The sequence below is a fragment of the Electrona antarctica genome, assembly GCF_951216825.1.
Source record: "Electrona antarctica genome assembly, chromosome: 3".
Taxonomy (NCBI): Eukaryota; Metazoa; Chordata; class Actinopteri; order Myctophiformes; family Myctophidae; genus Electrona; species Electrona antarctica.
This window is the reverse complement of record NC_136808.1, coordinates 19,505,568-19,532,215: the sequence shown is the minus strand read 5'-3', so window position 1 is coordinate 19,532,215 and position 26,648 is coordinate 19,505,568. Positions and strand designations below refer to the sequence as shown.

Genomic DNA, 26,648 nt, shown 5'->3' with positions numbered 1-26,648 from the left:
AGAGTAAGAGCAAAATGGCTGAATATGGTCAAGAAAGTACACAACCAAAATGCTCAGAGGCAAGTGATGCAACACACACACACACACACACACACACACACACACACACACACCCACACACACACACACACGCACACATGACTCAGCATTTGATACATCTACTGAAGTGCATATGCACCTCCCATACCATGGGGTGCATTTGTTTGGTCCGATGTAAAACAGTCCTACAGTTATGAGTCCAAAACCCAACCCTAACCTCACAGGAAGCCACAGGTTAGTTTTAACCTGCCACGGGTTAGTTGTAACCGGCCGCGCATGTCGGGAGCGACGGTGTTGTCGGACTAATGCCTGTCAGACTGTTAGTATGTCTAAACATGTGCAACCCCATCCCATGTGCCAATAAAAAACCTAAATCACACCCGTGTGAAGTGAGAGGCGCTCTTATCATAATACATCATCATACATCACATTCGGTGCTCAGCCAATCAAATATCACAAATGTCATTCCAGCCAATCACATTAATGTTTGCGTTAATGTACTGTTTGTGTTTACACCCAAAACTGTCCATTCATTATCAATGGCATGTGCCCACCCGTTAATTTTGTGTGACCCTGTGTGTGTGTGTGTGTGTGTGTGTGTGTGTGTGTGTGTGTGTCCTAAATGCGACCCCAATCAGCATCAGCTGCAGGGGCCAATGGGTCTTGCTCAGACATACGGGGGCCAACGGGTCGTGCTCAGACATACGGGGGCCAACGGGTCGTGCTCAGACATACGGGGGCCAACGGGTCGTGCTCAGACATACGGGGGCCAACGGGTCGTGCTCAGACATACGGGGGCCAACGGGTCGTGCTCAGACATACGGGGGCCAACGGGTCGTGCTCAGACATACGGGGGCCAACGGGTCGTGCTCAGACATACGGGGGCCAACGGGTCGTGCTCAGACATACGGGGGCCAACGGGTCGTGCTCAGACATACGGGGGCCAACGGGTCGTGCTCAGACATACGGGGGCCAACGGGTCGTGCTCAGACATACGGGGGCCAACGGGTCTTGCTCAGACATACGGGGGCCAACGGGTCGTGCTCAGACATGCAGGCATACACACACCGTCACTCAGGAGAGCGTTTGGCAACGCTCAAAACTAAAATAAGAAGAGGGGTATACACACGGTGAGAGGCAGATTGGGAAGTCCACGTACCCCGATGATAGCATTAAGCTCAGTCATAGTCACCTGCTTAGCTCGCTCAACAGCCTGCGCCACCTGCTGTTGATGCTGAAACACACACACACACACAAACACAGATTAGATTTACAAAGATGGGGCAAAATCAATGATGTTACATATTGAAGCAGCAACCATGAAGATATTTGCATACTATTAGCCTCAGGAAAAGTGTCCATACTTCAAATTGCTCATGATGTAATTTGTCCTTTCCTTCAGAGCATCAAGTATCTCCAAGTGCACTGGGTACAGCCTCACTATCTCTGAATGCAGCAGCGATCCCTACGCATGCAACACTACCTGAATGCAAAGAGACACTCCATTCTGAAGAGTGTTATCTACCGTCTCTCGACACTGCATGCTGTGTTTTCATCGCGGTATTAACACTTTGAAAGCCGCCATCTAGTGTTCATGTCTAGGTACTTCAGCGCCATTATTCACATCAACTGTATATGAGCCCCGCTTCCGTGTGTGTCACACGTTTCTTAGAGACGAAACCAAAAGCACATTGTAGTCTTAGCAGCTGGAGATATTGTTTATCTTTTGCCAGAACCGGTAATATGTCGTCCGCGATGCGATCAAAAATCACTATTCACATCTGAACGGCGGCCGGATTTGACAAAAAGACGGACTTGAGTATTTTTCAGAGAAAACAGGCGGAGAAGAAATCACAATAAGTGGATTCCTATTGGATGCGTGCGCATTCCGTCTTGTGCCGGGAGGGACGAAGGTGTTACCTAGCAATCTGGGCAGCACTAGATGTATGTGTTTGGCTTCTGCCGGTCGATTTTGATATAATAAAGCTTATAACCCGCGGCACCGCAGGTTTGGGATTCAATGGGTAATTATTATAACCCGCGGTGCCGCGGGTTATGGCGCTGCCTGGCGCTCTGAGTGTTAACAGCCGTAGATGCCTCTGTCTGCACCACGGCCACTGAGACCAACTCATGTAGCTTTCATTGCACTTGCTCTATCCGATACATATTCTGCTTTGGAAACGTCAGTGGGCTTCCTTGGGCACCACTACTCACCTCTTGAGACAAGAAAGGCATGATCTGAGCCAGGATTGCATTGAGACGTTTGGCGATCTCCGTCTGGAACAAACGAAAGAGAAGAAATGTTAGAATTATAGTCTCTGGGTATACTTTAGGTCAAGGGCTTCTCACTCACGCTCCATCCATCTCTCTCCCTCTCCCCCCCCTCTCTCCCTCAGACACATAATCATCCCAATCTCTGTCTGGAAAGACCATCCATTTCTTAACTAAATGGACACAGTTACAACCAAACCAAATTGTGTTCCCCTCCTCTCTCCTGCTGCCATTAGACCCGAGGTCTAATGGCATTAGGAGGTTGAAATATGCTAATACCATCTGGCTGGAGAAGGCCTTAACGAAGGCCATGCTTTATAATTACAGCATTGAGCAAAGGGGGGGGAAATACTTGAATATTTCCAATTTTCCATACTTTTACTCCACTACATCTCAGATGTAAATATTGTACTTTTACTCCTTAAACCTTAGTTACTAGTTACTTTGTAGATATTTATAGATTATAATTACAATACATTAACCACTTCAGCCCAACATACATTTCAACCATTTGATATGCTATTTTCAAAATGTTTGTTTACATTTGGAAAGTTGTGAAATGGAACATGCTGCAAAATGAGTACTTTCTACTTTTGGTACATTCTGATACCTATTATTTTGTACTATTACTCAAGTACATTTTGAATTCCGGGCTTTTACTTGTCACAAGACTATTTCTACGGTGCAGTATTGATACTTTTACTCAAATAAAAAAAATGTGAATACCGTTTCCACCACTGGAAATAAAGGCAGACAGGTTACCTTACTGGGCCTATCTGTCAGAGCTATCAGTGGTATCGAGCGAGGGGGATATTAGAGTCAGACGATACTGCAGGGCTGAGACTGCAACACAGAGCACTTTACAGTGCCTAGTTTTGGACAAATGGATACTCTGTAGCGCTGCCTAGCTGAGCTGTGCACTTGGATGTCCCAAGTCAGACAGACAGATCGCTCTCAAATCCATTTCCTTTTTAAAATCTCTAGTTTCCACAGTGAGTGCGTTGGGGGAAACACAAAGGTACAGAGGAAGGACATAATGTAAAACAAATACAAATAAATCACACTCATGTGAAGTGAGGTGTGCCCACTGTATTTATATCGGCCACATGACGTCTTACGTCTACTTTAGTGCCCTAAACAAACAAAGTCCATAGACTTGGCTGGCTTTTAAGTATCCTCTAAAGTGCTCTAAACAAACACTGTCAGAGACATTACAATCCATAGACTTGGCTGGCAAACAATTTACGTCATAAGTGCTCTAAACAAACATTCAAAAGTCCTTAGACTTGGCTGCCATGTGACGTAATCTTCAAAATCCATGCATTGGCTAGCGCCTCTCAAAAAAGCAGACACAGGGAGGAGGAGAGGAGAGGAAAGACAAATCCCCTGGTTTGACATTTGGGTAATCTGGTCCGACTGAGCCAAGGGTTGTGAACTAATTGATTCAGAGGGATCGGGGGCAGATGGTTCAGCAGGTGGGTTATGGGGTGATGTGGTCATCTATCCCCCTCTTTTTAGATTGAGGCATTCCTCTCGTCCCCCTCCCCCTCTCTTACACACACCACATACATCACAAACCTTGTTCAACTGTGAAATGGGGAAGGGAAGAGGAGAGGAAAAAGAGGATGTGCCAGTGGCCTTTGGCACAATGATTATATAGCTCCTTTTATTTTGGAGCTGTGTGTGTGTGTCTGTGTGTGTGTGTGTGTGTGTGTGTGTGTGGGGGGGGGGCTTTCCCGGCCTGCCAGTCCTAGAATTATCTCACAACCCTGTGTGTGACCTACGACCCCGCTCCACTCTCTCCATCTGACCTCCTCTTTCCTACTAGCGCTCCTCCAGCGTCTAATCTCCTCCTCCTAACTCCCCCCCCTCTCCTCTTTCTGTTCCGTTGCCGGGGCAACCCTATCTGGCGCGTGGGCCGGGGCTGATGGTTATGTAAATGAAACCCCGCCTGGGCTTCTGACCAGAACAAGCCCGTTAAATCATATTATGGTGCAGCCCAGAGAGGCAGGTCATTAAATTGAATTTTCGGCCTGTCGAACTGATCGGCATGGGAAATTAATGAGGGATGAATGGTTAGTATGAGGGTGGTGGGAGGGGGGGTCTGTGAGGCTGCAAGGCCTCTTGAAAGAGGGTGGGTGAGGAGGGAGGGATTGGAGTCTCAACACAGGTGGGGATCGCTCTGTGGAGACTCAAAAGCTGCCATCATTAGAGACGACTACATACAATGATACAACAGGATCAGACAAAACTAGGGATGGCCCATGTCCATTCTGAAAAAGGTTCATAAACAATGAATTTGAAAAAGCAGTGCCTCTTTATTCCAAAGCTAGGGATGCACCGTTTAAAATGTTGTCAACACCTTGAATGTAGTATTTTTGAGTGGTGCAAACCACTCCAACAACCAGCTTTGTCTGTATCTATGTTTGTGTGTACCTGTACGTGTGTGTACCTGTACGTGGGACCCAAAAAAATGAGAATGGTTACTATGGTCACTGACATTACGTCAGACCACAGCTGATCAGGCTATATAAGACCTTGCACCACTCAGTTCACACGGGTGTGATTTTTATTTAAAGATTGAATGTAGTATTTATATTCTTAATCGCCGCCATCATCGCCAGGTAGTGGCTGAATTTATACTCGAGAACTGCCACCATTCATTTCAACTGAGAACCGTCTTATTTTGACACAGGAAATCAGGAAGTGTAAAAACAGAAATTTGACAAAAATGTCCAGCATGGCGATGAACCCTACTCACAATCGGTGTGATTCGCCAAGTTCTGACATACCTCCCAAAAGTACACACCCGTTTTCCAAAGAACGGAACAGATCAGTAAATGGATCTATAACCCATTTACACGTTACTTTGACAGTCGCATCGAAGTCAACAGCCCAAATACATCATCACGCTATGAGTCTCCTCACTCCAAAAAATGACTCATTCCTTTCACAGGCACACCATTCTCTCTCCCCCCCCCCCCCCTCCCAGAGTGCTTTTAGCAGCAGAGAGATACACACAGCAGCTGGAAATAGAGTTTATTGTCACTTTAAGCCGTTGAAAAACAGAAGCCCTTGAGCTCACGGAGGCTTTTCACTGCAGCTCCACAATTACAGGTACTCAGTGTTGTCTAGCTAGCAGTGCCAGAGCTTGGAGAGGCCCTCTCTACAATGACCCCCCTCCCCCTCCCCATCCCATGCCTGTCAATGGTGCGTTGAAAGCCATTTGGCTGTGTGTCGCTCCAGGCATTAGCCCCTGAGTGGAGAGGAGAGACTATGACGAGGATTCAATTGCTGAGAAAAACAAGTGGCATACGATGGGGTTGAGGAGGACACAGCAATTTGGGACTTAACTCCATCTTCTTCTCTGGCAGGAGAGAGAGAAAGAGTGTGTGGGGGGGGAGACAATCAAAGGTGGGCTACCTTTCTTGAGGGGCTCCAGCCCCTCCTATATACAGCTTTTGACCCCAAACGTCTCAATATTTGCCATTGACAATGAAAGAAATGAGGAGAAATTAGGTAAAATGTCCGCCAAATACAGTATGACGTAAATTTGTGGCAACAGGCATTCTGATTGGCCAGTATGAGATGATGCATGATGATAAGAGCGCCCCTCACTTCAAACGGGTGTGATTTTTAATTCTATACTTTATGGAGGTGTCTTGAGGAAGACTAGCCTGATACCCAGACTGAAAGCCCTTCCTGGGATGGGCGTTGCCAAAGCGGAAGTCTTCGGCGATTGGTTCAGACCATCCAATCAAAATAGTAGCAGAGAAGATGTGAGTGCCACTAGCATGTTAACAAACAGGGTAAAATATGTCGGATGATGATGTTTCTAAAACCTGTCGTTTCTGTAAAGATACTATTTATCAGAGCGATACCGCAGTGGGGTACCCATGTATGTTTGTTTATGTTTGGTCCGGTGCTGTTGTTTGACATCATCGAGTTGAAACGCTGTTGATTGGCCGTAGCCGTGGTATCAGATTTTTAACAGAGGCCAACAGACAAGAGTCACCAGACCCTGATTAGCAAGAACATAATTTTTGAGTGGTGTAAACCACTCCTACAACTGGCTTTTTTGTGCAGAAAAAATGAGAATGGTTGCCATGTTCACCCTGTTGTAATGACGTAATGAAATCACACCCGGGTGAACAGGGTGAACATAGCAACCATGCTCATTTTTTCTGCACAAACAAAGCCAGGTAATGAAATCACACCCACATTGCGTCAGACAGACCTTACACCACTCAGTTCACACGGGTATGATTTTTGAGTGGTGTAAACCACTCCTACAACTGGCTTTTGTGTGCAGAAAAAAATGACCATGGTTGCTATGTTCAAAATAATTTCTGACGTAATTAAATCACACCCGGGTGAACTGGATGACCGTAGCAACCGTGGTCATTTTCTCTGCACAAAAAAAGCCAGTTGTGAAATCACATCCGGGTGTGATTTCATTACGTCAGATCAGAGCTGATCAGGCTACATAATACCTTACCTTATTTCATTACGTTAGACATTACGTCAGACCACAGCTGATCATGCTATATAAAACCTTACACCACTCAGTTCACACGGGTGTGATTTTTTTCTTACCATTGGAATTGCATGAGGGAACGTACACACAGGTTTATGGGTTTATTTCGTCATAGCGCAACACATGGTGAAGAATTGTAGTGCTGATGATCGCAACAACCACCGATGCAGTGAAAAAAAAACGGGACCACCACATATTCTAACTTTCCGCGATTCTGCCAATAATCATATTATTTGAGACACACAGTTTTTGCGGGGTCAAAAAAAGAATCACGTGACATTGATCCCTTTCCCTTTTGGCTCATACTAGGACATGATATATATGTAGGTAGAAGAATATGTGTAGGCATATGTGTAAGCAGAAGAATAACATGTCAAGTGCAAAATGCATACAGTATAGATGCCCACATCCTCCACCTATTAAATGTGTACCACTTTCCAACAAATTGTGATCCAGTTACATTCAAAATGCAAACCAAGACGGAACAAACATTTATCTCAGTCATGAGTTAATGTGCCAAGAGAAACCGTGGAACTAACACACACACACACACACCAGTGTAAGTTGTTTCAGTAAACACACGCTAATTGTGCAGCGCTGTTCATCCAGCGATCCTCGCCTGGCTATCATAATAAGGCATGTTTCGCAGCCTCCAGTAACCTCAACAACCTCTCTCTCTCGTTTTTTGTCTGTGTTCTCTGAGTCAGTTTGTTTTGGCTCACTGACAAGTCAGCCATCATCACCACCTTGGCAAACAATTCCAGGAATCCTGTATAAATTATTCATTCGCTCTCAAGCGCTCCCACCCTCTATCTCGTCTGCTGTCCCCCCCGTCCGCCCCCCCCTTACCCCCCACTTCTGCTTCTTCCTTTCACTCACCACCCCCAAGAAACTGACAGAACTTTCCTTGATAAGCCACAAAGAGAAAGTGTTATTTTAACTCAAACTGTCATGGAGGTTACCAAGGTTTGCGCTCAAACAACCAGTCACATGAACCTAAAAATAAAATCAAAAACTGCAAAACAGTCACACTCACTCCACAATAAATTATAGTCTCTTAGGCGCCGTCCAGATGAAGACGTTTTAGGCGAATCCGCAAACAAAGATGGCGGCACCCGTCAGCGGTGCGTTCGTGCTGCAGAAGCTGAGTGGGATAGGGCTTTTACAGCACTGCTCCTATACGACCACCGTCAGCAACAAGTGGACACAGAGAACAGCTTTCTCCGCTTGTTATTGTTTACGTCAGATGAGTTCTTGTGCTTTGTGGCAGCTTAGCAGCACCACTTACAGCATATAGTTTTTAGTGGACTGGTTTCACGTGGATTTCTTGAGGCAAACCTTTTGAAAACGACTGACATTTTCATCTCCATGTGGATGTGGCCATAAATACTGGAGCATGAATGTGATCTGGGGGGGGGGGGGGGGGGGGATCTTGGCAGACAGACAGAAGGAGTTGATGGCAATTGGAGTCGTTTCCCCATTAATGTGCCATGGCATTTCAACTTTAAAATGTGTGAGGACGACATTATAACATTACTTGCATCTGGCTTTTTGGAAGTACTCAATTCGATGGTACGCAAAAAAGGAAATAATAGACGGGATGTAAGTGTGTGGATTACGACAGAGCGAGATCGACCGAGGCAGAACGGAGGAAGTGGAAAAACAGCAGATCCCCAGACAAACAAACGCGTGCACACGTACGTACGTACGTACATACAGTCACACAGCAGAGCAAAAGAGTTGGTTACTGAGGCAGCCTAATGAGTTGTGCTAATTAAAATCACGTATTGACAGCGAGTGAGGGTGATTACCTCCGCCCCGCACTCTCTGCCATCAGAGGAGAGAGGCTGTCAAAACAAATCACCCCCTGGCAGCCGCACAGAGCGTGCCCCACACTAACCAACCACTCACAGCAGACGCACCGAGCACGCCCTACACCAACCAACCACTCACAGCCGCCGCACAGAGCGCACCCCACACCAAGTGCACTCACAGCAGCCGCACATAGCGTGCCCCACACCAACCAACCACTCACAGCAGCCGCACAGAGCGTGTCCCACACGAACCAACCACTCACAGCAGCCGCACAGAGCGTGTCCCACACGAACCAACCACTCACAGCAGCCGTACAGAGTGTGCCCCACACCAACCAACCACTCACAGCAGCCGTACAGAGTGTGCCCCACGCCAACCAACCACTCACAGCAGCCGTAGAGAGCACGGGCCACACAAACCAACCACTCATAGTGTGCCCCACGCCAACCAACCACTCACAGCAGCCGCACAGAGTGTGCCCCACGGCAACCAACCACTCACAGCAGCCGTACAGAGCACGGGCCACACAAACCAACCACTCACAGCAGCCGCACAGAGCGCACCGCACATAAACCAACCACTCACAGAAGCCGAACAGAGTGTGCCCCACGCCAACCAACCACTCACAGCAGCCGCACAGAGCGCACCCCACATCAACCAACCACTCACAGCAGCCGCACAGAGTGTGCCCCACGCCAACCAACCACTCACAGCAGCCGCACAGTCCGCCCCACACCAACCAACCACTCACAGCAGCCATACAGAACAAGCCCCAGTTCAACCAACCACTCACAGTAGCCGTAGAGAGCATGCCCAACATCAACCAACCACTCATAGCAGCCGCACAGAGCACGCCCCGGCCCACACCAACCAACCACTCACAGCAGCCGTAGAGAGCGTGCCCCACAACAACCAACCACTCACAGCAGTAGGACAGTATGGGAAGCTGTGTCAATCAAATCCTGAAATACTCTGTGTGTGCGTGTATATATGTCATGATGATCAAAGACAATGGGTGTTAACAAATTATAAGGCATTGGGACACATACAGGCCTATATGTGCAGATTGTGCGCACATGTGTGAGCTTATGGTCTAGACAGTGGTTCTCAACCAGTGGTCCGTGGCCTTTCAGGTGGTCCCCAGCTAAAGGATGGAGAGTTGCTAACCAAATGGACCCTTATTAGATCTCAATAGTTTAATTATTGTTAAAACTCTTAGAGAATGTAGAAGTTGTTATTTTGATCAACATTTGCCTGTTGTATCTCCTAATGGTACCAACATCAATGCAGCGTGGAATTGTGGACAGAATTGTATCCAACGATAACAAAATATTCTACGTTTTGGGTCTGAGAGGCTAGATCTCATCAAATGGTGTTCCGTGGCTCAAATGCCCAATAATTAATGGACCCGCCAGGGTTCAAAACCACTGGTCTAAAGTCAAGTTTTGTAGCTCTTCGTGACACAATGAAGTAATATTGCCCATCTGTGTACAATCGCTCCCTCCTATCCAATAACGGGGACAGCCAAGGGCCATCCATTTACCTCTTGCTGATGTCATCACAAACACTAGCTCACCAGGGATGGGAGGGGGTAGGGTGGGGTCAGAGCGGCCATGCATTATTCACAGCCCGCTCCGTCAACTCCATCGGGCTTTATTGATAAACAAAAGGCGACACACACCGGAGAGAGGGAAGCAGTCGATTAACCCGTCTACCCTGGCTCCCTTGCCTTGTGTGTGTGTGTGTGTGTGTGTGTGTGTGTGTGTGTGTGTGTACCCCAGGCAGCCTGATAGCGCTCCAAACTCCCTATTAGTGATAAGTGCCTGACAGGAACCACTCAGGACAGATGAGAAGTAGCAACGCTCCGTTATCAAAACGGACACACCTACAGTAACCACGCATGCACACTCGGCATACTATTCTTATTTTTGTATTAGTCGTTATTAGTCGTTTTGTTTTGTTTTTGTGTGTGTGTGTGTGTGTGTGGGGGGGGGGGTGCTCAACCTTTTATCATGTCAAGGACCACCAGAATTATCTGTATTTGGCCACCGACCCCCATTTGAAAATATGTTGTTCCAGGGACCAGAAGCAAAGATTTGAGTTAAAAACGTTTGTAAACGCCCAAGGTCGAGAGCTCTGAAGCCCCTCTCTCTGACGCAGTCCCCCTGTACCCAACACACCATCGACACAGCGCTCTGAAGCCCCTCTCTCTGACGCGGTCCCCCTGTACCCAACACACCATCGACACAGCCTTCCTCATCAATCATATCACTCCGCTAACGACGTATGGGCTATCGCTCATGTCATTCCATCTGAGAGAGAGAGGCTGCGGCAGAGGAGGGTAACCCAAGACAGAGAAGATGGATGAAGGAAGCAAAACGGAAGATCAGAAGAATGAAATTCAAAGGGGTATCAAAGACAAAGGAAATAAGATAAGAGATAAAAGGATGCGAGAAAGCAGGGACATATATGCTCTCGACTAGAGTCTAGAACAGAGGTCGGCAAGTAAGTTTGGCCAAACCTTTTCTAAGACATTAGATGGTACGGCCACTATAACAAAATCTACAACCTGGAACTCGCAACAAACAGTGGTGTTAAAAGTACTCACATTTTAAGTAAAAATATCAATACTGCAATATAGAAATACTGCAAAAATTGTATTGTTACAACTTACAAGTAAAAGTCTGAAATGTACTTGATGTACCGAAAGGAGAAAGTATACTCAAATTTTCAAATGTATGAAATGTTTATAAATATTTTGAAAATAGCAGATATACAAGCTCACAATGTGTCGCATCGTGAGTCGCAACGCATTATGAGCTTGTAGTTACTACAAAGTAACTAGTAACTAACGTTTTCAAATAATTGTAGTAGAGTAAAAGACAAGTACAATATTTGCCTCCGAGATGTAGTGGAGTAAATGTACTTAGTTACTTTCCACCACTGGCAACAAACCTTATATACAGTACAATGATAACTATATTCTTATAAAAGTTAATAAATAAAGACATGGAATCAAATGTTACAGCCAGGCGTATACAAAAATGCTTGTGTAATCTTTTTGTGCAGGCCTCATCCTTGAATGTTTCACACAAGGAGATTTAGGTTCAACAAAATGTTTCAAAAGAACATTTTATCTGCAGACATCCATACTCTTTTTTTGAACAAGAGCTCTTTCATGGTTCAAGGTCTCTTAGAACCGAGAGAAACGATGTATCATTTAAAGTCATGCGAAACACAGCTTTGGTTAGTTTTTAAAATGTGAGAGGTTTTTCATCCAAAAGTTGCACGAAGTTGACAATGATCATCAATTCAACGCTATTACTGTCCATATCCCAACTGGACTGTCAGTCAGATATTGTAAATGTGTTTACAATATAATTTGTCGGGCCAGAGATTAGCACTGGCGGGCCAATTCTGGCCCATGGGCCACCTGTTGCCTTCCACTGTGGTCTACAATGTAACAGCATCGCTGTCATCAGTACATTTTAACTTAAGGCTTAAGGCCAAGGAGGACTATTACTTCACGTCACGTAAGTGGTCAAGAATTATTTTTTGTAGTCTGAGCTGGGATGGCTTTACCACGACTCACGAGCAGCTAAGCTCATCCAAAAAAAGGCTTTTACATTAGCTGTAGTGCATTCTTTATGTGAACAGGTGTTTCAAGTGTAAAGGGGTAAAATCATACTTAAGAGCCAAAGCGAGATCCATAAAAACATCACAAGCATCGTAACTCATTACAGTGCTGTATAGAACGATGCTTTTGGGGAGCCTAGTTAATTTGTTGTGCCGCTAGGTTGGTAAAATGCCTTCTGTGGCATTTTGGGACAGAAGTGCTGATGTTTCACCCTATTCAGCCATAGTCAAGTGTTTCTTCTGCTGAGGTGAGTGATGCCCTGTGCCGGGTGGCAGCTCAGCCAATGAGCTTTTAGCCTGGCAGGCATCGGAGCGGCTCAACCAATGAGCTTGGCAGGCATCGGAGAGGCTCAACCAATGAGCTTCAGAGCGGAGCGAGCAGGGCAAAACTCTAGAAGTGTGCAGACTGCGCACACAACAAGCACCCGAAGGTGCACGCCAGTGGTGGAAAGTAACTAAGTACATGTACTCAAGTACTGTACTTAAAAACAATTTCGTTTTTTGTTTTCTACTTTACTGGAGTATTAACAATTTCCAGTACTTCTACTTCTACTCCACTACATCTCAGAGGCAAATATTGTACTGTTACTCCACTTCAATTATTCGAAAACTTTAGGTAATACCTACTTTGTAATTTTTGATTATTATTACAAAACATACATTAACATGTGCCCATCATTTATAGCGCACGGACCACTTTTACCGGCGCACCGGAAGCTGGTGTGCATGTCTGTGTAGCAGCTAACAATAGCCACACCACTCTAGAGTCGATCGACAACAACGGGAGACAAGAATAAGACAAGCAATCTATTGCGACTGGACCGCGGAAGGCCGTCAAACACAGGATCTTTTTTCAGAATTAGACGGGATGATTTAGATCGGGAGTTATGATCGTTTTAAGATTTTCGTTTTCGTCAGCTAAACAGGCAGGGAACATTTTCGATGACGTGTCACTTTTTGACACGTCATCGGATCGGGCAACAAGCGCTCCTAGGCTCTAGAGCAGGGGTGTCAAACTGGCGATCCAAATATTATTTTTTTTAATAAAAAAAAAACATGTAAAAGAAATGAATGTAAAACGTGGGCACTCTGGGTTTTTTTTTTTAAAGTGGTGTGTGGGCACACAAAGTGTTAATTGCTTAACAATGAACAGCTGAGTACCAGGAATGTGTGTGTGTGTGTGTGTGTGTGTGTGTGTGTGTGTGTGTGTGTGTGTGTGTGATGGAAGGAAGGAATAGCTATGGTCTAAAGCCAGGGGTGTCAAACTGGTGATCCGTGGGCCGCATGCGGCCCAGGTGCGGAATGTTGTCACTGATGGGCTCGTTAACAGTCTATTCAACTACTAGTTGAGTTGTTGTGGATTACTCTCCTCACACTCTGATACAGCAGGACATGGAGAGGCTAACCATAGTTGTTACAGCTCAGTAGAGTTTAATTTCCCTTACCAAGTGAGGAATATAGTCTACTTACACACGATAGTCAAAGCAAAGAGATGCAAAGTGTCAGATTTCATGATGGCTACATGTCAATTTGCCATTTTGGATATTTTTCGAGTGGTTTATTGGGTCTTTTTTCCACATCTCATACCAAACGTCTTGTAGCCTACAACTGTAATACAAATAAAGTCAATTTATGTCAATAAACAGTCTAGAAAACAAAGCCAAGTATCAAGTAGTGTAAGTCAACCCATGTGAGCTGCAACTGGCCGCGGCCCTCATCAAGTCACCTTTCGCGCAATGTGGCCCTTGCCCCAAAATGAGTTTGACACCCCTGCTCTAGAGCGATGCGAACGGTTTTGTTATCATTAATCTCCATCCTATTTATCAATCTCCAGCTTGGGCACTTGACCATGACCTTGAACTTGACGGAGAACTCCGCCCCGGGCCTCCTTGGTGTTAACCACTTCAGCCCTATATACATGTCAGCTATTTTCAAAACAGAGCATTTCTATATTGCAATACTAATACTTTTACTTTAGTTTAACAAAAAAGTGAGTACTTTTTCCACCACTGCAAACGAGCACCCAAAGGTACAAGCTCTCTACCCACACATACAGAGGTGTGTGTGTGTGTGTGTGTGTGTGTGTGTGTGTGTGTGTGTGTGTGTGTGTGTGCGCCACAGACACCCTCACACGTCCCCTCAAACTGTAGGTCTGCCAAAGACTTCCCTTTAATCTTATCAAAGCATCCCCATCAGGCCACATGCATGCCCTTCATGCTGTTTAGCCCGTCAGCATTTTCACTGACTGCAGGAAGTCTGTGTGTGTGTGTGTGTGTGTGTGTGTGTGTGTGTGTGTGTGTGTGTGTTTCCAAAAGTAATTTAAGGATGAGGGTATAGGAACTAAGGTCAGAGCGTGTGTGCGTGTGTGTGTGTGTGTGTGTGTGTGTGTGTGTGTGTAGTTACACAGGGAGGGACGTGCAGAGAGTGTTAGAGCGGCAATAGTGAAATAGCTCCCAACTAGATCTTGTAGATCAGCTACAGTATTTCCGGGGCACGACCCGACACTCATTAGCTACTGGACATGCGGCATACTACATGGATTTCTACATAGAGGTACAAATTCTTTCAACGTAAAATGCTGCGTTCAAAGTTCAGGAGAGTTCGGAAAAAGACAATTCTTCTGAATGCTGCCTTCGGGTATGGCATGGAAAGGAAAGGGGAGGCATGTGCGTTTCTTTCACCATAGTAGTATTAGTAAATGCTGTATTCATGGTCTGGAGAGTGCAGTTGTTTTCTACAGATGGGTATGGGTATATGGTATGGGGGCTGAAGCCCCCTTTGATGTCTATGTGTGCACGTGCCTGTAATTACATAAAATATAACACATATCACAACACAAAACATTATTACTGTACATACCTGTTTGTGCATCTCGATATTGAGCCCATAGGACATCTCGTAATACTGCAAAACAAACAGACAATCGATACGAGTCAGTGATTTCACTATTATATACAGTGATGCTTATGTAAAGGATTCCTGTAATGACACATCTTCATCCTTACACTTACTGAATCACAGATAACTTCCTGGACGTATACTAAACAAAGGACAGGATTCTCTGCATGATGCCCTTTTTTGCCCCTTTCAATTATAAATTGAGTTAGTGATTCTGACCGCTCTATTCTAGACTTGTGTGTTCTTTACACTCATAACTATACCATCGAGGTCGGAAGTAGGGTTAGAATCCAGAATCAGTTCCATCACATTTGGAACCGTTTTTTATCACACTGTCAGGGCTGCAATGTGGACTTCAGTTCTGCTATTAAAATACAACACCGGTGGTTCTCAAATCTTTCTCAAAACGTGTTAATTTCAAGGAACACCATTACTCTTAGAGTGTACACAAATACATTTGTGCACTCTCAGAGTTACAGACTTCTAAGGGTCAAACCCCCTATAGCAGGGGTGCCCACACTTTTTGACTTGAGAGCTACTTTCAAAATGACCAGCTCGGCAAGATCTACCCACCAAATCAATTATTATACCATTGCTGAAAATAGTTTAAATATGTACCTGAGGGGGCTTCGGAATAGTAGAGTTCGTGTTACATTCTGTACAGTATTAGACAAATGCACTTGGAATGGGAAATAGAGGGGGAGAAATGTTTTTTTTTGTAATCGTTTTTTTTCTTCAATATATTTAAATGAAATACTCTTTAGGGGCATGTAATGTGATTTACCTGCACAGCCTTTGTGATCTACTGGTAGATCACGATCTACCTTTTGGGCACCCCTGCCCTATAGGAATCGTTAAAGTGAAGCGTTAAGGAATCGGACCATAGTCGGAAGTTGGACGCCTAGTGTAGAATGTTATGAACCATAAATACATATGTACCCATTGCCCAACTAATCAATGTCATAGCAGACACTGCTTCTGATATGTAGTCGACTAAAACTAGACTAAAGGTAAAACATTTCATTTAAAATATGACTAAATGAAATGGACATAATCATCATCATCATCATCATATCATACTATAATTCAGTCAATGTCTGTCTGTCTGTCTGTCTGTCAGAAACACCGCCGTATCTCCTCACTGCCTGCACCAATCGCTCCCACTTTTCACACAGGCATTGACCATAATAATATGGAGGTCTTAACGGAGCCCTTTTTCCAATTTAACAAATTATAAATTAATAATGAATTTATTAGCGAAAACGCACCCAGGGTGCGGGCAATATCTCACAACGGGTAAGGGCTAGTATACTCAAGATACTAGGGACAGTTAAAGAATACCAATCTACTGATGACCTGTCAGCTTTGAACCCAGAGGAGTGATACAATAAAACCTGTTTATCTTGTTAAGACACAACACACAAGGCTGGTAAAGTCAACCCCCTCCTTTATGTTTCTTTGAAGAGAAAATAATATTTAACAAACGTACCGCTACGTTTGGTTAAAGTCAATCCTTCCATGGACAAACAAGATAAGCATGCACATGTACACCACAAGAGTGTGTGTCCTCAGTTACATCACTTGTGTGAGATATTGACTTGGGTTTTTTTCCATATACACATCACAGACAATTACTGCATCCAGAAGTTACCTTTGGGCTGTATCACTGCTGCAGCCAAACAGTAAATACAGAGGCAGATATTCATAGATCTTCGATTAGATTAGTGGAGGATCTTTGAACTGAATGTTAAGATATACTAGTTGCAATGTAAATTCAAAGTACCACTGACAGGCTAACGTGACTATTTACAATTGAATTTACACAAGAACACCACAAGGTAATATACATTGAATGCATAGAAATAGTCATCTAGGATCATGATTCAACCAAGAACCTATCATCAGTCTAACAGTAGAATATCCAGATTTCGTACATTGAAACTATAAACACTATAGGATGCCAGGCCAATAATGAATGACTATGAATAGGACTAGTAAATGCAATGATGAATAAGTGAATACAACACAAAAATAAACAAGAGACAAGGAATGTCAGTGCCACTTCCGTGTGCATTTTATAGCAGTCTCGATGCACCAATCAAAAATTAACAAACGTCGCAAACCAGCATTGCTCACATTTGACACTTTCCCATATTCCCGTTTTTGTTTTCCCAGCTACAAATCTACATATCACACATTAGTCACACACACCTAGGTGGGGTATAAAAGCAATCCCCCAAACTATAATAGTGCATTCGGTGGGTCTGCCGACCCCCTATGGATCCATTTGAAATGATAACACCCCCTACCCCTCCCCAAACAGTCTGATTCACACACAAAGCCAGCAGGCCAGTCATTAACCCCCAGGGGGTCATGGGGAAGGGGCTGTATGTGTGTGGGAGCAGGGGTCACACAGAAGACCCTGGAGCCATGGGTTTCTGTCACACCCCACAATCAGCGGTCTGACGTTTGACCTCTGGCTGCAGTTTCTTTCGCCCCACCCAACTCTCAGGCGCACACACACACGAGAACGGGTCAGGATGTGTGTGTGTGTGTGTGTGTGTGTGTGTGTGTGTGTGTGTGTGTGTGTGTGTGTGTGTGTGTGTGTGTGTCCGGCCTGTAGGTGGTGCTGTAGCCGACACAAAGCACCAAATAGAGAGAAAGAGGAAGACCTACAGATGCCATGTGATGACAGACAGACGGACGGACAGCGTCAACTCGCCGTCAACTATATTCTTATACTAATCTACACCAGTATAGTAGCCTATTTGAGAGGATTGGAGCAGCGCAAGCAGTCAGAAGGTAAGCTATCACTTTAGCCAGTTAGCTACAGCTAGGAGAAGAAGGAGAAGTTTTACTCTTACGTACCTGTACACAATATGTAACAATAAAGTACAACCTTGAACCTTGCCTACATCTCTTTACATTATGGAGAAATGCTCTGTAAAAGTTGTTTTCACTATGAGAACATTGATTATGATTAAACTAAAACATCAGTTATTTTCTTTCGCCCAGCACTATTTATTTATTTAAATAAACATTTTATACACACTTTACAGACTTTTTTTTTGGGGGGGGGCTATGGTGTCATCGTTTCACTAAAGAAGTGTTTTTGTTGTCCATGCGAAGACGACAATGTGCCGTCTCCGGAATTTGTCACTCTGGGAGACGGTTTCAAAAAGAAGCAGTTTTGTCCCCCAAAACACTGTCTCCGTGTGGCAGAAAGGGCAGATCGGTTAAATACGTCTTCGTCTGTACAGGCCCTAGATATATCCAACACTCAGCAGGGAGAATCACCTCTACATAACAACTGTGATATTTCACTTAAAGTTGTTTAAGGTAGATAGATAGATACTTTATTATTCCCGAGGGGTAATTGAAGCGTTACAACAGCAAGGAGGTCTATTGTAGTAGTTCTCAAGCAGTGGTCCTTGAGGGGGTCCCAGGTGGTCCCCATCTAACTGATGGGGACCACCTGGGTCGGCAATGAGTTGGTACAATATATAATAGTGATATGTTTCATTGTACACTCTCAAGAGTTACATTGTTGTTAAAACAATGCATTTCTTAATTTACAAGAAGTCTACACAATTAGAGAATGTAGAAGAATTGTTATTTTGATCAATGTTTGCATGTTATCTCTCTTAATGATACCAACATCAATACAGCATGGAACTGTCGACAAAATCTTATCCAACGATATACATATTCAAAGTTTTGGGTCTGAGAGGCTAATCTCATCAAATGGTGGTCCGTGGTTCAAATGCCCAATAAATAATGGACCTTATGAAAAGGGTTGAAAACCACTGGCTTATAACATAAAATGAAATATGCAGTCCTGTGGTTGTTCCACTTACCATGACATAGTGGCGCTGCATCTCCGTCTTTTCATTGGCCAGTTTATCGTACTCCACTTTAAGACTGGGGACAGGAAAACCATGATTAGGCTTAATTAGCAGTGCTAAACTTGCTAAAGAGGCTACGCTAAGATGTTCATCAATTTATATTCAAACAATGCCCTAGGAATCCTTGTATAATTACAACTTAAACCATAACAAAGTTATAGGCCTACTGTTATGCAAAATGTGCAGAGCATCACTCTACACATTTGCATAACAGTCAAACTTTGCATCAAAGCAGTTATGCAGGATAAGGGCCTATAAATATATACACCTTTATTAGACCCAACACAGAAAGCTACAGACTTTAAACAAGGCCAGCTTCCTCTTTCTATTGTTTTCAGGAAGTTAAAATCCTTTAGTCATTACCTGTGGTACTGGGCCTGCAGGAACTGAAACTCGTCTTTGATCCGGTCACAGGACTCTGCTACGGTGAACTTGAAGCCAGGCTGTCCTGGCTGGTGTGGTGCCTAAGAATGCAAGATTGATAAATGATATACATACATACATACATACATACATACATACATACATACATACATACATACATACATACATACATACATACATACATAATCATAGGTAGAAATAGAATAATCGACCACGCCCTTATCCTACCAAACCGTACGAACATCAACATGTCTGCATATTGGCACTATGGATGGAGTCAAGCGCTCCTTTTATCGCTTACATCTCTTTTCTCCTCATTTTCTTCGTGGACTGGATACCCCCGCCTCCTCCTCCTCCTGTCTGAATGGTGGTTTGTCAGTATGTGTGTGTGTGCGTGCGCATTGCTAGGAACCCAAGCGTTCCCCAGAGGGAGCCTGCCCTGGCGGCCGCTTTCATAATGGTGGGTGAGAGAGAGGAACTATCACTCAACACCGTGTGCGATGACAGAGAGAGGCGGGTCATTGCATCCGTCCTCAAAGCACGGAGGGGGAGAAAAAAATCATAACCTCATAGATTTCAGTGCATGCTGGGTGAGTGTGTGTGCGCGCACGTGCGTGGCTTGTGTGTGTATGCGTGTGTGAAAACACTGCCAATTAGGCCAGTGGTGGCGTGTAGAATAGAATATACTATACTGCTCTGGAGAGATTTAAATAGTCAATTTATGGAGGGGAAATTGTAACAGTCACACATTTCTATGAAAATGGTTCCACAGTGCCTGGATCAGATGCCTCTTGCCTGCCTAGTGCCTATATAATATAATACCGTTACATCACTGGTGTGAACATACACACATCTAGCAAGGTGCTGTAGTAGATCGTCTGACAAGCTAATTAGGGCTGGGGTTTTGAAGGAAGGCGGGTGTAATTTGCATACGTTTACACAAATAACGACAAACAGAGCTACTTACCGGATGCCGGCCTTGTGGATACATGTCGAATCCTTTTCACAAGGGAATCGTGTGTTGTGTTTTTTCTCCTCCGTAATCCACAGTGAATGTGCGGTGGTATAATCACCATCCACCACCCCTCCCCTTATCCGTGCACCACGCACGCAGGATGGCGACCGGGGGACAAAGCCCTGTTCTCGGCTATGAGAGGCGCACACACCTCCCTGGATCACTGGAGCCCCTTGTCCTTAGAATATATCCTTCACTGGAAATAAATAAACAAGAGGTGGAAAACACATCAGCTAAAGTATAGCTGCACAGCCAGGAAACAACAAATCAACAATAAAAGCACTTAAATCATCCATCAGTAAACGTGGACTTGAACTGGGTAAATGTAAACATTTTACCCTAAAGGGGTCTTTTAGGGTGGTTGGGGGGGGGCATTAGGTTTAAAGCTACTCAGATGTTTCTACTGTGAAGCAGCTAACTAACGCAATAATGCGTCGAGGACAATATTGCAACACATGTTGTGTTTTTGATACAATAGTATTATAGCCTAGTACCAAAGATAAGAAAAGTTTTTTATTTGATATTCATAATATGACATTACTTCCCCACCTGCCTACATGTAAAAGCTGGTCTTCAACATCTAATGTAAAACAAACAAACATCTAGTTCTGGCTCTGTTCTGCTGCCAATGTGCCATAGCCGTAACATAACCGAGACCAGACCAGCAGAGGCTCGTTAGCAGCTCTCTCTCGCTTTGCTCTTCATTTCGCCTCTCTTCTTTTTTTTTTCTTTTTTTTTTTTTACCTTTGTCTCGATTGATCCTCCCCTCTCTCTGTTCTACTCAAAATGTTTCGTAGTATATCCCGTTAGAGGAAAAGAAAGCTCAATAATATCCTTTGGCTTGTTGTTGTAAATCTCCCACACCGAGAAGAAGAACGATAGATAGCTTCGTGTTGAAATAAAGTCCATGGAATTGTAGGTTCTTTACGAACCCCTTTTTGAAATAAACAAGAAAAAAACGTTGTGATCCCAACGGTAAAAGCCGAGCAAGCGAGCTTCTCGGAGAAGGAAGGAACGCGTTGCGTTTCCACTCCTAGGCGTCGGAAACAAACCCCTAGCTGGGTCTTTTGGGACCAGTTGGAGACCACATACAGCTCTCTATTTGGTCCTGGAAACGTAGACAGATCACCCGTTAAGTCCGTTAAGTCCAGAAGGTGAAATTGCCGCGAGAAAACCGGCTAAAAGTGTCCGTATTTGTCGTTCCGTTGCGAAATGTACCAATTGCTTTTTGCGTTTGGTTTACCTCGTTTCTCTCTCCGTCGCGAGTAGCGCTGTACCACACACACACACACACTGCACTGCACTGACACGAGAGGGAGGGGGTGCACCAACCAACCAATCAACTTCTACGAGGGAGTTTGGTAATAACTGACCAATCAGGTTACGGTATTCCCACGTGGGGTCTTGTGATACCCCTATGTCCTGATTGGACCACACACACAGTGATGTGACGTCACGTATTCGCCATTTTGGATCTAAGATCGCGTCGCGTCCACAGCAACACGTTCAACTTGTTCAAAACAGTGGCGATAATGCGTGTGTGTGTGTGTGTGTGTGTGTGTGTGTGTGTGTGTGTGTGTGTGTGTGTGTGTGTGTGTGTGTGTGTGTGTGTGTGTGTGTGTGCGTGCGTGCGTGCGTGCGTGCGTGCGTGCGTGCGTGCGTGCGTGCGTGCGTGTGTGCGTGTGTGTGTGTGTGTGTGTGTGTGTGTGTGTTATACAATTATTTAAATGTAAAAAAAAGTAAAATTCCAAAAGTTATAAAATTGCTTTGCATACTAACGGCTTACGTTGCAGACGAAATGCTTTAAAACCTGTGTTTTTTCTGGACCCATTAGCCATTAAGGCCACTAGGCCAGTCTATTGGATTTGACCTTGATCATGAATATGAAGGACCCCAATGGAAACAAGCCATAAAGACTTTCTGGGGTTTTAAATCCTGCAGAACTTGAACATATAGGCTACTGAAATATTCTGTACTTTCCTGTGCTTTTTTTCTGCAAACTGCTAATAAAGTATTCAATCAATCAATCAAAGGTATTTTAGGGAGAGGCCGACTTCTAATATATTTATATTATACTAGGCCTACATATCACAATAAGATTACAATTTATATTCTACTATAGGCTATTATTAACTGAATGGCTAGAATAGTGTATGTGCGGAATGTATAGCTAGAAACAAAAATAAATAAATGCATGTTTAGCCTAATCGTGATTCGTAAACACCCCTAAATGTTAAAGAGAAGGGTTCATTTTTATTTATTTTTATGATTAATTAGAGTTGATCGACCATTCGACCCACATTCTAACGAGACCTCAAGCATCTCTACAAGCTATCAGCGCCACTAGGTTAGGCTAGTTGTAGACAGGTGTTGCCAGATTCTGCAACAGAAATACGTGACCATGTCTATGAAAACAAACCCTAAAGAAGCCACTCCACAAAATGTGTTGTTGTATTGGTAATAGACGATCTACAAGCTCACAACACATCGCGACGTTGTGAGCTTGTGATCTGCTATTTCCCAAAACATCTTGGGATTTATTTATTTTTATTTATTTATTTGCAGAGTAGGCCTGTATATTTTTATATGTCACTGGTGAACTGAATATGAAGGGCCCCAATGGAAACCATCCATAGTGCTTTTATTTATTTATTTATTATTATTATTTATCCCCCCCATACCAATATGTACAAGCAACTTCACAGAAGAAACAAGCCCTAAATCGCTTATAATAAGCGGACATGGCAACACTGGTAGTAGACTATAACACGTCTGCGCCTGAGGAGATCTCATCAGCCTATCACGTGTTTGCTCACTATGCTCACACCCCCACGTGGGGTGAGCTGTATTCCCTTCACTACAGTCTGAGCCAATAGCATCGCGGCTGTCTCACCCTCTGGCCTGCCATTGGTCAGTGGCAGGGAGAAGCTGTCAGTCAGGTCCCTCTGGTTGTCAATTAAACCCACGTTGGGTTCTGGGCGCTGACAAATGCCTGTGCTACTCTCCCTCCTGCCTGCGAATAGTGCCTGGAATGGCTGCTTAATTAGCTTCGAATGGCTTTTCCTTCCAGCTCAAACAATCTGTCACTACCATGTGGTAAAAAGAGCCTTGCATAAAACAAAAGCAGAGGAGGAAAAAAAGCCAGTAGGGGCTAAATATCAGTTTGATTCCCCCCCACCCCCTCAAATACATTTGTAATGCAGCAAAACAACGCTTTTAAACCTCCTCACTCAAACATTGTCTCATTTCAGTCAATCGTTTGGTTTTTGCACATTATATTTATAAAATATATAAATGTGTAATGTTTTTTTGTTTGTGTGACCGTCTAATTTGTGCCACATCTCATCAGCACGTTTAAAATGCATTTGCCTATTGTAAAAAAAAAAAATGGAATTGAAACGTAAACAGCTCCTTATCCTTGAGAGTTTGTTTTTAGCAGTCAAAAGTGGGTTAGTTTTCCATTTTCCTATTTTCCAATGGCTTCAGTCTTTAACAAGATTATAGGGCCTACTCCTTTTCAAAGTTTTAAATCAATTTATAAGCTTGAATTGATGCTACATTTACACAAAATAATTTAGAAGTTAATATAGGCTACATAATCACACTTCCACCTCCTATGTGAGTAGTAGGTTAATCAATTTCACATTTTGGCAATTATTCTCAAAATATTATAATTGTTTTCATTATAATCTGCTTCTTCGCCTGGAAAGGAGCCATCTTAGGTGGTTCGGGCATCTGGTTAGGATGCCTCTCGGGCGTCTCCCTAGGGAGGTCCTCGAGGCACGTCCCACTGGGAGGAGACCCCGGGGCAGACCAAGGCGCAGTTGGAGGAAACACATCGACTCACTGGCCTTGGAACGTCTCGCGATCCCCCAGGAGGAAGTCATAATGTTGCTCTGGAGAGGGACGTCTGGAACACTCTGGTGGAGCTGTTGCCCCCGCGACCCGACTACGGATAAGCGGTTGAAGATGGATGGATATTATAATTGTACAATAATTTACAGTTAAAATACAATTGTGAAATTCAGAGAAAATTCACTACCACTGAACCTGAAGTAAATTTGGCTAGGCAAATTTTAGCTGCAAAATTTATATAAGTCACCTGAAACATTAATATTGTAACCACGAGGCAGCAACGCTTACATCAGCGTTTTGATCAAAAACCTCAATCTGGGAAAATAATCTGAGATAAAAGGGTTTTAAGGGTGCCCGCTGGCCTAGTGGTCCAGGCACATGCCACATATAGGCTTTGGCCTGACAGCGCGTTGCGTGTTCGAGTGCCGTTCATGACGACATTTGCTGCATGTCTCTCCAAAAACCAGGCCTGGATTGGCAACAGGAAGTACCAGGCACATACCCGGTGGGCCGACCCTCTGGTGGGCCGGTCTGGGCCAAATGTTAAATTAGTTGTCTGTTGGTTGTGTATCATTTATGTTGTAGGCCTACTGTAAATGTGGTGGTGTTAAAATACTTGTATTTCAAGTATTTGTATGGGCCTCGAGTCCTCGACCCGAAAGGTCAGTAGAGTATATGTGCGCTGGTTGTGGTGGGCCAGTCTGCAGGGCCAAATTCTGCAAAAATGTCAGGGCCGAATTTTTGTCTCAGTCCAGCCCTGCCAAAAAACAATCTAAAAAAAGGGGTTTTAAGATTTCAGTTAGCATGGCTGAAGGACCATAGCTTAGCCGAGCATTGTGAAGCAATGGAGAGCTTTGGCAGTTAGCACAATTGGAGAAAAAAGTCGTCAAAGCCGAAAATGAGTTAAGATAACTACACTTAATTTGGTGTTTATGACAAATGACTAAATAAGGAACCAAATTTGGTTCCATTTAGAGTAGACTCTCTGAGTTAACCACTTGAACCCTAGCGAATATACATTAGGTATGCCTAAAATGCTTAGAAATTAAGGCATTTTCATTAAGTTCTCAGACGTTGCAGCTCATTAGCAGGTTTGCAGGTCAGATCAGCAAAAATCTGAGAAAATGATGATGCTGGTGCTGACAAACTGAGCCAGCGAACTATCACTCTGCCACATAGCTGTCTATGGAATGGAAGGGCCTCGTATCAACCTTAGTTCTCAACTCAATGAGCAATCGATAGCCTCCGTGGTTGCGTTGGCAGAGAATGTAATGAGGTGAGCCAGTGCTTGTAATTCACAATCACACTGGCACAGGCTTCAGTGGCTTGTACTTGAAAGCCATGTTGAACTTTGGTAGAACCTTTAGGTACCTGGAAATGATATTACTCCAATATCTTTGTAACACGAGCAGTGATGCCGGTTGGCTAGCTCTGGTCCACATAGCGTTAGAAGGACGTCTCCTCAAAGCTATAGGACTTTCAAGCCTCTCCTGTCGACTGTAGTAAAAATAAAAAGTACACAGAGAGAGAGAGAGAGAGAGAGAGAGAGAGAGAGAGAGAGAGAGAGAGAGAGATGCAATGTGATGCAAAGCCACCTTTGATTAACACCAACATATGCATTTATAAACTTGTCAACATACCCCCAAAAACCCAATAGTGTCAGAGAGAATCAGTGTTGCTACGATGGGAAATATCATATTTGAAAGAACAGCCAAAAAAGAGAAATCACAGGTGTAAATGTGTAATTTCACCAGAAATAGCGTATTTAGTGTAAGAAAACCCTTGTTTGAGACTCTTACATGACAAAAACGTATCACATTATCGGGTAAAATTATTGTACAAATATGATAATTATTGTATATCTGGCAACACTGGAGAGAATGACAGACAGAGCGAGAGAATGAATGTGTATGAAGACCAGTGTTATGTTATTACAACAAATATGTTTATGTCGGCATGGTGCCAAATCCAATTGTAAGAGACTGGCAAATTGAGTGTGGCCCAGCAACAATCTGACATATATTTCACATCACAACCTACTTTAATTTGTCCACTTTCTTGTTGGTTGTTAGCTGCTGCTTGTTAGCTGTATACACCCGAATTTGTGCAATTTGTCCTATCAACATCTGAAAAAAAAGTACTATCATAGTTAAAATGGAGTTTGAAGTTACAATGGGTTTGTATAGGAAGGGGGTGTGTCTGATAAAATGAATCTGGTATATGCAGACTTCAGACTGAATCGAGCAACAATTGTCCACAACTGTGTTCACAAAAGCCTGAGTAAGATTCCCAA

The 26,648-nt window shown here is 44.0% G+C and overlaps 1 protein-coding gene across 7 annotated transcripts in view; it reads right to left on the bottom strand.

The window, feature by feature from the left end:
• Positions 1-21,807, bottom strand: part of LOC306920358 (transducin-like enhancer protein 3-B) — a 47,875-nt gene extending 26,068 nt beyond the window's left edge. For 3 of the 7 annotated variants that reach the window (XM_079497091.1, XM_079497092.1, XM_079497093.1), the window contains exons 1-7: positions 21,245-21,807; positions 20,453-20,696; positions 19,465-19,565; positions 19,054-19,117; positions 15,158-15,202; positions 2,254-2,316; positions 1,232-1,273 (exon numbers count right to left, since the gene is read on the bottom strand). In XM_079497091.1, coding sequence (XP_079353217.1) covers positions 1,232-1,273; positions 2,254-2,316; positions 15,158-15,202; positions 19,054-19,117; positions 19,465-19,565; positions 20,453-20,476 — 339 coding nt within the window. In that variant the 5' untranslated portion in view covers positions 20,477-20,696; positions 21,245-21,807. Of the gene's footprint in view, positions 1-1,168; positions 1,274-2,253; positions 2,317-15,157; positions 15,203-19,053; positions 19,118-19,464; positions 19,566-20,452; positions 20,697-21,049; positions 21,211-21,244 lie in introns of those variants that run through there. The other 4 variants (XM_079497087.1, XM_079497089.1, XM_079497090.1 and 1 more) reach the window with 3 other exon arrangements.
• Between the last annotated feature and the right edge of the window lie 4,841 nt (positions 21,808-26,648).